The sequence below is a fragment of the Gopherus evgoodei genome, chromosome 1 (genome assembly GCF_007399415.2).
Source record: "Gopherus evgoodei ecotype Sinaloan lineage chromosome 1, rGopEvg1_v1.p, whole genome shotgun sequence".
Classification (NCBI taxonomy): domain Eukaryota; kingdom Metazoa; phylum Chordata; order Testudines; family Testudinidae; genus Gopherus; species Gopherus evgoodei.
Window position 1 is genome coordinate 352,834,275 of NC_044322.1, and position 10,662 is coordinate 352,844,936.

General features: G+C 45.6%; 1 protein-coding gene across 5 annotated transcripts in view; it reads right to left on the bottom strand.

Moving 5' to 3' along the window:
- The window catches only part of OPTN (optineurin), a 34,397-nt gene extending 24,796 nt beyond the window's left edge, over positions 1-9,601 (bottom strand). For 3 of the 5 annotated variants that reach the window (XM_030567688.1, XM_030567850.1, XM_030567932.1), the window contains exons 1-4: positions 9,595-9,601; positions 9,423-9,477; positions 5,438-5,614; positions 2,761-2,948 (exon numbers count right to left, since the gene is read on the bottom strand). In XM_030567688.1, coding sequence (XP_030423548.1) covers positions 2,761-2,948; positions 5,438-5,603 — 354 coding nt within the window. In that variant the 5' untranslated portion in view covers positions 5,604-5,614; positions 9,423-9,477; positions 9,595-9,601. Of the gene's footprint in view, positions 1-2,760; positions 2,949-5,437; positions 5,615-9,422; positions 9,560-9,594 lie in introns of those variants that run through there. The other 2 variants (XM_030567774.1, XM_030567601.1) reach the window with 2 other exon arrangements.
- Positions 9,602-10,662: the final 1,061 nt, after the last annotated feature.

Here is a 10,662-nt window from a genome sequence, read left to right on the forward strand (position 1 = left end):
TCTCCCTCTTATCTCTTCCTTGGAAGGTCTCTCCAAATCCCCCCAGTCTCCCCACATCTTGCCCAGAGTCTCTCCTCCCTCCTCAGGGGGTGGGGGAAGGATTTAAGGACCCCTTTTTTTGGCCTCTACTTAACCATTAAGCTCCAGTTTCCACCCCTCCCTATGGTGTCTTGCTCCACTCCCAATCCTTCCCCTTGAGTTTGTCTCCCTCTGCCCCTGCTTTTTCCCTCCTGCCCCGAGGGGCTTCACCACTCCACTCACAGCCTACAGCACTGCCACTATGAGTTCTGGGCAACCCCCCTCAGTCTCCTCCATTCCCTTCTAAGCTGCATCCTCTGCCCCAGCTCCTTCCCACCCCCTCCCCCTATACCTTCCCCAGCTCCTAAAGTTTTGTCATGCTGGCATCTGCTCTGGTGCTGCCTCTCCTCATATAGCATCTCCTCCACCTCCTGTTGCCTCTGATTTTGTGTTCAGACCAGGAGGGGAAGTTGCCTTATCACAGCCCCTGCTGGCAGGAAGGCAGAAGTGTAGGGGTTTTTCCTCTCAAAACCATTTTGAGTGCTAGTGTTTACAGCCTGTGAAGGCCAGAGGATAGATCTGTGATTTATCAGTAGTTGAAACTGAGAGAGCACGAGGTCACCTAACGAGCAGCAAGTGGCTATGATTATTTTAATTAAGAAAAGGCTAAAGTAAAAAGATAGGATTCAAAGTGGCACTGAGGAGTTTATTAAATAAAATTCATCTTAAATAAGGGACTGTTTCACATTCTCTCTATGAAGAGAATTTAGGTTACAATGACAATTCCTTAAAAGAGAAAATAGTCTCTGATTAAGTGACATTGTCAGGCTAGAAATCATAAACAGTAATAAGTGTCCTTGCCTAGGTCACCACCATAAGAGATTCTTAACCCTGAAAAAAAAAAAAAATCTAGTTTTACTTCTTGAATTTCTTTTAGTTCAGACAATGAAAACAAACTTGTCTCTAGTCACTTTGATGTTTTCGTGCCCTGGTAAAAGCTGCAGGTCTTACTTTGCAAATCTTGCAGTCTGTTGTTGGTTAGCTTTTTTTAAAACAGACAGTTTTCACAGGAAACAAAATAAAATATTCAAAAATATTTAAAAAAAAGCATCTCTGTGGTAGGCTTTGCAAAAAAAATTAATTTGGCGCAAAGTCTGATCTGACAGCATCACTTTAAAGAGAAGTTTTGAGAAACTAGTTTAACATACTGTGAATTTAAAAATGAACAGTTTTTTCCTCCTTTAGAGCGCATCAGGGTCTAGACTGAAACTCCTGGGCCTGCCAAGGGCCCCCAATAACTTCTGCCTATGCAGAATTCATTGCAGGATCAGAATCTTAGACCCTATGTTAGACCAAAGTCTTAACTCCCGCTCTGTGTTTTCTGTCTAAAAGGTGCTCTCATTCTTTTTACAAGATGTTTGTTCTTTTCTGATTTGATCATTCTCCTATATTCTACCTATAGTGATTTCTCTCTTCTCCCATTTCCCACATACTCCACTCCTTTGGGGTTGGAAGATAGAGAGAGAGTCCGTCCACCAGACAAATGCAGAAAAGCATATTTCAGAGGATAAAGAAGTGACAGAATGAATTTATGGACATCACGCTTTGAACACCAGTGAAATGACAGGCTTGAATTTGAATGAACATAAGAACTGCCAGGTTGGACCAGATTTGTAGTTCATCTAATACAAACTAATAATAATAATAAACAACCAGTATCCTGCAACATTGGCTAGCACTAGATGCTTCAAAGGAAAGTGCAAGAAATCCCTTAATAGGCAGATGTGCGGTGATCTGCCCCCATGAAGATCTCATCCTAATCCCTAGTAGTTGGTTTAAACCTGGAAGTATGAATTTTAAATAAACGTTCTACACCTGAAGGTTCAAATATATCTCCACATACATATCCCAGGTACAAACCTTAAACAGGTTTCTTCAATATAGGCCTCCTACATGAGGATACATGCAGGTTAATGTTGCCATGCTATTAGATGGCTACTTCAGGGAGCAGAGCTGGTGCTAAGCATAAGCAGACCAAGCTATTGCTTAGGGCCCTGAGCAGCTCAAGAGAGCCCCCTATTTGCTTTTTAGTATTTGTTGTATGTGAGGAAGGGGCAAAAATATTCCTGCTTAAGGCACCTCCTACCCTGTTTCAAACCACTCAGTTACAAAGCAACTTTTCCCATTACTTAGAGGGATGCAGACAGGCAGTTTAGATTGACTCAAAATATAGGTACTGCAGACGAGAGATGTATTTGGCCCAACATGAACAAAAGTATTTTTGACGACTTAAAAAAAAGTTAGATGGAAATTGTGGGAAGAGTTTCTGTTGTTTTTTGTTTTGTTTTGTTTGTTTTTTGCATTTACACTTCCCCCTGTAACACTGGAAGCCCAAATGGAAGAGCACTAAACTAGTGCATGAGAAGGAAAAAACTAACTAGGAAACAAAAACAAAAGAGAAACAGGAGTAAACAGAACAGAGAACGAAAAGTGAATGAGATATCCGAAGTTCAGTTTTAATTCTCTCAGTTGTAGCCTGATTTCTCAAGTCTCCTGGAAGTCAGTTACCTTCGGAAAATAATCAGGCCAATGATTTCCATTATGATACAATCCTTCTAAAGTAAAAACAAACCAAAAATAGAAAAACGTTAAAAAATACAGTGTAACAAAGTGATATGAATGCTCCTCCCATTAAAAAATAAAAGTTAACTGGCCACATTTATTTACCATTTCAGACCCTACCTCTTTCTCTTTTAAACTTTGAAGTTGTTTCTGCAGCTCTTCATTTTCAAGGCACTTGGCTTGCAAGTAATGTTTAGCTTCTTTGAACTTGGACTCGTAAAACTCCCGCTCCTCCTTCTGTTTCTCTCGCCATATAGAAAGCTCTTCATACCGATCCTTCATAGCTTGGTTATGTATCTTCATGGCTTCTAGAGAGATACATATGAAACAACATATGAACAGATACCAATCCCTTGCCAGAGAAACAGGAAATTGAGCCAGCCCAGTGACAATGTTCTGCACAGAAGAGCAGGGTGTTTTTATTTAGATGGTCAGCTATCGGTGATAAGGACACTCTTACTATAGGTTTGTTGTATCTAGTACAATGGGGTGCTGATCTTGTTCGCGGCCCTCTAAAAAAATAACATTGCCATAACACTAAATTGCCTGTCCGTGGTCTCTGAATCTCTTGGGTTACCACTAGATCACCATTTACAAGTAAGGCGTGACTTGCTTCTCCACTGTCTTGCATCTTGTGCAGGTATAAATGACTATACAAGGTACAGGGCAGGGGAGAATCAGACCATACTCTTGAGCCTCACTGGAAAAATCCTGGTTACATATTTACATAAATGCAGTCTAAATATTCAAAACCCAAGATACTTTAGGATCCAATTATGCACTCAGATACCCATGCAATTTCCATTGACTTCAGTGAGAATAACATGTGGAGGCCAGTGCTGATCCTTATTTAAATAAAAAGCAATCTAGCCAAATGAAATTAAAGAGCTTTAGGGCCATTACACAAAATGTCAGACTCAGCCAGGGACCATACATTCTAACATCCACAAAAAAAAAAGGCACTGAATTTAAAAGACATGCTGTCAATCTGAAAGCCACATCTCTGTCTGAAAGTGTTACAAGTTATACTGATGCTTACTATGGCTGAAAGTGCTTAGCTATATTATTTCCCTGTTTGATTAGACACAAAGTGCTGTTAAACACACAAAGTAATCAGCCTCATTGCTGCCCTGCATATAGTTATTTTTTCCCTTGGTGAGAAGGCTTTTATAAACATCATGAATTTTTGAGGATACACAATTACGAAAGGGCTCCAACAGATCAGTTAAGACAGGGATCCCCAACGCGGTGCCTGCAGGCGACGTCATCGAGAGGCATCGCCGCCGAAATTCAGCATTTCGGCAGATGCTCAATCGCCACCACAGTCCTTCATCTGGCGCCTACCAGACGAAAAGGCTGGGGACCACTGACTTAAAATATTTCATGTCAGAGCCACTTTAAAGATTGTAAAAGCAGCAAAGAATCCTGTGGCACCTTATAGACTAACAGACGATGCATCTGAGGAAGTGGGTATTCACCCACGAAAGCTCATGCTCCAAAACGTCTGTTAGTCTATAAGATGCCACAGGATTCTTTGCTGCTTTTACAGATCCAAACTAACACGGCTACCCTCTGATACTTTAAAGATTAATTTCTTTCAGGGTTACTGGATTTCAAACACAATGTACTTTTCTTTAGCTTCCAATAGTAAAATGTGCTAGAGCTGTAATATACATAGAGAACTTTCTTCTTCTGAAGACAATGGAGCTACACCAGTTTACATGAGTTGAAAGTTTGGTCCTGAAACTTTACTTCATATGGTATTGGACTGCCAAGCACAGTATTGAAAAGATATTAATAAAGTTATTTACATATTGCTTCCCAGACCATGAAAGATACCCTTGGCTTTACATCCTAGAGGACATAATGACTCTGGAAATCTCTGACAGCTGTAAAAATAAGAGCTCTTACAGCTAAAAAGGTGGTGCTCAAATTGGGAAAAGATTGATATATGTTTTAACAACTAATGAGCAGTATTAGTGATGTCGCGTCTACAGAGACAGCATCTTACAAGATGCTAGACAAATGGTATGTGTGTACAGATAACTGGTCTTCATTTTTTAACCTCTGATGAATTATATATGTTGCTCTAGCTTTCCATTTGCCCTAAGAGCTGTCAAAGAGAGCTTTCTTATTTTATCTCAGCATAAATCCTGTGTATCGTATTGATTTAAGGCTCTGAAATGTATCCCTTTATGTAACCCATGTAATTAGTAATGCATGATTAGTGCTATAAGAATTATTAATAATCTATATTTTAAATACAGAATGTTGTTTTGAAAAATAAACTTTAAAAGCCTAATGGCTCATGGGACTCTCTGGCCATGGGTCACACTAACCCAGCCTTGAGGAGGGAAAAAACACTTGATTTGACCAGGGCAAATACGTTTGTTTCCTTGATGAGGAAATGTCATTTGTTTTTGCATCAATCATCATAGCCAAACAGATTTTGTGCGCGGTCTGGTAAGTTTTCATACTAATTTTGCAAACCTGTACTAACTATTTCTATAATTCTCAAGAAACCAAGTTATACTTCAATCTGGTTGTTTCCCCTTAATTCTTCCATACAGATTCAATTTCATAAGATCACCTTAAATATTACCATTAGCATGGAGGAGATTCTGTATTGCCTTACACCTTTACACATATGCACAGTGCAAGCAAGTGTGGTAAAATGTTACCACACTACTGTGATTGGGTGCAGAATTTGTATTTGATAGTGTTTTTAAACCCAGTTGGTACAGTACAAGACCATGGAGAATCTAGCCTCTACATTTCAAGGCAGGTTCTCATTCACCTTTTAATTCATTGTTCTCTGTAATCAGCTCTTTCATTTGCTGCACCATCTCTTCTGGGGTAAACGTGCCAAGCATAGGAGAAGCCAGACTGTGGGGTCCATTTCCCGTTTCACTCTTGTGACATTCACCATTTTCAGCAGGACGCCTTAGCGGCTTGCTGGACATCACTGCAGTGACTACAATAAGATTAACAAAGAGAAATTTAATTTCCTGCTGCGAAGTTGCATACCAAGAAAATCCAGTAGCTAGCCACCCACCGAGACATACCATGGATACACCACTGGATCGTTCTGCCCTGCCATGACAAAGGAGTGTTGCTACTGAGCTTATCACAACAGACTATACCAGATAAAACCCCAAAAGATCTGTGTGAGCCTTTCGCTATTTAGTTTATTCACATAACACTCAGCCCAGACTCATTAACCGTTCAGCAAACATGGGCTTGTATCATCACTCTGAGGCAAACCCCTGAAAGTTGCACATGGCTTTGACTTGAAACCAGGGAGCACTTGACTGTTTCATCCACATTTTGTTCAAGAGATTCACCTACAATGCTGGGCCTTCATACAGAACTCTGCAGCACATCTCCTCAGCAATACACAATCTACTGTGAATACATCAGGGTGAATAAAAATCAATGATTTTTAAAAAAGAAATTAAAATCTGTTTTTTTTTAAAAACAAACTGATTTTTTGATAAAATGCTTTTTGAGGGAAAAAACCTATCTAAAGATCATTTTAATTAAGATACATTATATCTCAAAGATATCTCATCATGGAATAGTGATTATAAATTCTAATTCTATAGTATGAGACAATATATTCATGTAACGTTTAAGAAAAACACTTTAAAGTTTTCTTTCCCTCCCTACACCAAAAAGGTATTTCTAGAACAACCACAGATGGCTTTACATTATCTAATCTACCTGTCCCTTTCTACCCCTTCTTAAATCAGGCCTTCTCATAAGTTTCTGTGCATTTGGATGTTAAGAGGCTGGTATATTATAATTTATAGTGTATTTATTTGTATTCCATTAGGAGCACCACCAAGCATTTGATGGTTGCCACAGAGGGCAAGCTCAAGAGACAGACAGCCCGGTGAAAGTGGTGCTGGCATGCAATACGTAATTATTGAAATCAGAAAACCAAATACTCAGGAATGTGGTCCTGTAGCTGTAATTCTATTGCCAGGAACAGATACTGCCCTTTTCTTATATAGCACTTTTCACCTGTAGAACTCAAAGCTCTTTACAAAGGAGGCCAGTATCATCATCCCAATTTTAGATGGGGGGAGACACAGGGAAGGGACTTGCTCAGGGTCACTCAGCAAACCAGCATCAGAGTAGTGAATTGAATCCAGTGCTGCCAAACTCGGCCTTTAGTCTCACACCGGTGCACGACTCACTCTCACTACACAAGTTAATTGTAAGGGAGGGAGGGAGGGAGGGATTTTAGAACTAACTCTATAATCATAACAAAATTAATGAAACTTATGATGCTCCAAAACATTCTCAATTTTAAAAAGTGACAGCTTAGGATTTGTTTACAGTAAATAGTATCTGTTCTTTTATCCTTCCCTTTCCTAATTCTTTTCTTTGTTGATTACCTTTATTTGCTTTGTCCAATACAGACTAAGTTCTTCAGTGCAGGGACCTGGCCTTCAACTCTGTAAAGCCCCATACAAAGCTTTGGCACTATCGTGTGTTATTAATTATAATACATAAACAAACAAACAAAACGAGATAAGCAAATAGCAACACATTTATAAGAAATTGCTCACATGGAAACCCCCAGAAGAGAAATAGCTGCAAGCTGCTCAGCAAAAAACACCGTTTGTTTCTGCTCTCCACAGTCATGGTACAGGTTTGAGTCATATGGCCCACATTTCTAATTCACCACACTGGTGTCACTCCAATGGAGTGACACAGGTGTCAAAAGCAAAAAGGGGTAGAAAAATCAGGCTTCCAGTTTCTTGTCCCTGGTCTGTAAGGAGCTGTAAGTGCTGGTTTCAACAATTAAAATGAACAGTTCTACCAACAGGGTCCAGTGAGAATCTCAATTATTTCTTCTCATCCAGGGGAAGGGTGGCCATGAAACCAAAACCTTGAGGTCATGTAAAGGGGCATGCACGAAGAGGTATGTCATTAGTAAGGCTGCCTGTCTGCTATGGAGGTCACAGTGACCTCTGTAGCGGCTGGCTCAAGGGCTGCCCGAGCAGATCAGGTAGCCCCTGGGCCAGTCACACTGACCACTGCTGGGGCAGTCTCAGGCCATTGTGCCCCTCCCCGTAGCAGCAGTTTGGGTGGGAGCTGGAGCAGGGGATTGGGGCATGGTGGGGGGCTCCCCGGAAGCATCTGGCACATTCCTTCAGCTCCTAGGCAGAAGGGCCAGGGGGCTCTGCGCACTGACCCCACAGCTCTCACTGGCTGCGGTTCCTGGCCAATGGGAGCTGCGGTGCCAGAGCTCATGGTGGAGGCAGCACATAGGAGACCCCTTGGCCTTCCCTCCACCCAGGAGCTACAGGAACGTGCCACCTTCTTCCGGGGAGATGTGCGGAGCTGGGTAGGGAGCCCGCCAACCCTCCCCCCTGCCCAGCACCAGCAGGGATCCTAGGTCACGCACTGCTGTCTGCCCCCTCCAACACCAGTGGGGGTCCCAGGCTGCACCCCACTGCCCGCCCCAGCACCCACAGCCCCCTTGGCCAAAGTTTTAGTTAGGGGTATATAAAGTCATGGACAGATCACAGGCTGTGAATTTTTGTTTACTGCCGGTTACCTGTCCATGACTTTTACTAAAAATACCTGTGACTAAAACATAATCCTTAGTAATTAGCAATACAGTAGTTCACGCCCCTTCAGTTTGGTAAAAGTCATTTATTCTTTAAATACATGGAGATGGATGTAAATCATCTCTGGACACTGACTCTTATCATGGGACCTTTAACTTTTATTCCACAGCTCCAGTTACCTGACATAGGTCAAGGCTAAGAGAGAACAATCTCTTAGCAGCATTCCTAAGTGTCACAGCTTTATGACAGCAGGGCGAGATCTTGTTTCTTGATTTAGCTTTTCAACCTCACTTTTAAACTATGCAGTTTTTCATGTCTCCCCTCCCAGCTCTAGCCACCTGCTACCAGGTTCTCTTTACAAAGGTACAGAGCAACCCACAAAACACACTGCTGATTCTTCTGGCGCCTCCATCGAAAGGCCACAACCCCCAGTGCCTTTTTTATCTCTAAGCCTGCAGGGCTCTGAGCCATGACTCTGCAGTATTACCATTTCTTGACGTAATGGCTATTTTGAAGCACGATGGGGACGGCTGAGGTACAACAGTGATTCAGACATGTCAAACTCACAAAAAAATAAACACAGAAACTGGGCTTGTTTTTGGCTTGTAGCTTTTTTTTGGATGGGCTCCTGGCAACCATGGATAATGGGGGGCAAGCGAGAAAGAGAGTCGGGGGAACTGCAGGCCCACCACAGTCCCAGACTGCAGGCCGGGGGGATCTAACCACATAAAGTGTTGGGTGCTTTGGGACTGGCTTGTTTTGAAATGGGATTAACTTGATTTTTGGCATGTTGTGAATGTCAGGGTGCTTATCTACTGTGTGACAGTCAACAACTGTGCAGAGACTGTGGTTTGAAACAAACAGACCCCACACTAGATCCCAGTTCTAAAAGGAATTACTTAGGGGGAGTTCTCTGGCCTGAGATACAAGGTGACCATCTCCTCTGACCCAACGGGCCCTTCTGCCCGGGGGGCCCATGAGCAAGGAGCAGGCTGAGAATGTCCCAGCGCGCAGGGTCTCTATCCCAGGGAGCAGGCGAGGCTCCCCCTGGGGCTCAGGGCCGGCTCCCCGCACTGGCACGGGGCCACCGGCAGGTCGGTTCTGGAAGCGGCACCTGCGCCAGCCCTTTCCCCTCCCTCGCGCTACGGGCTTTAGTTTCACTTTCCCTCACCCCAGGCACCGGAGGGCGAAGCTCACCTGAGCTCAAGCCCGCGACCTGCTTCCCCCAACGGCGCCGGCCGGCTGCCGCCTCCTTGCTCCGCCGCAGGCTCCCACTGCCCGTCCTGCGCGGCGCCCCTCGCTGCGGGGGCGGGTTTGTTGTGAAGGCCTCGCTGCCCGCCCGGCCCCGCTCAGCTGACTCCCGTGACACCGGCCGCCTGCCGGGGACTTTCCCGGGCCCCGCCCGCGGAGGGCGGGTCCTGCCTTGGCGCCGAACCCCCAGCCCGGGATGGCGGCTGCCAAACTGCGTCGTGATCCACCCCTTTCCCCAGCCAGCGCGTCACAACCTCCCCGGGGGAGAAATCCCCGCCGCGGCCCGCCCCGGGACAGCTGAAGGACAAGGGTCAGAGCCCTCCTAAGGCTGCTCCGCCCCTTCCCCAGGCCGCCGCCCCGCCTCGCTTCTTCCCGCCCTGTTCCACCCCTTCCCCGGCTCTTCCCCAGGCCCCCGCCTCGCTTCCCTTCTTCCCGCCCTGTTCCACCCCTGCCCCGGCTCGTCCTGCCTCTTCCCGCCCCTGCCCCTGCCGCCCTGTTCCACCCCTGCCCCGGCTCTTCCCCAGGCCCCCGCCTCGCTTCCCTTCTCCCCGCCCTGTTCCACCCCTGCCCCGGTTCGTCCTGCCTCTTCCCCAGACCCCGCTCTGGCTCCACCCCTGCCCCAGCTGGTCCTGCCTCTTTCCGCCCCTGCCCGCCCTGTTCCACCCCTGCCCCGGCGCGTCCTGCCTTTTCCCCAGGCCCGGCTCCGGCTCTTCCCCAGGCCCCGCCCCGCCTGCCCTGTTCCACCCTTGCCCTGGCTCTTCCCGACCCTGCTCCACCCCTGGCTGCAGTAGGGTCAATCTATTTCTCACAGGAAGTGGCCAGCAGAGGCCTTGTGCCCCACACAGCCACCCCGAGGGGGGGGGGGTTCTGCATAGGGCACCAAAGTAGCTAGGGATGGCCCAGACAGGAGTGGGTTGACTTCAATCTAGGATTCTCCCTGAAATGGCTGCTCCCATTGGAGACCCCTTTTACCTCTTTCCCACCCCCAGTCTCTTGCTGTGGGTCATGCTCTCCTCCCCTCCTGAAGCTCTTGCCCTTTGGATAAATAATTAATCGTTGGGACAGAGGGAGGGGATCCTGGGTCTCCATCTCTCAGGTGGGTTTCTTAACCACCAGGTTTAGGGGCTAGAACTAGGGGGGCTGGAGGGGCTCCCACACCTCCTGGCTTGAAATGGTTTCCATCATA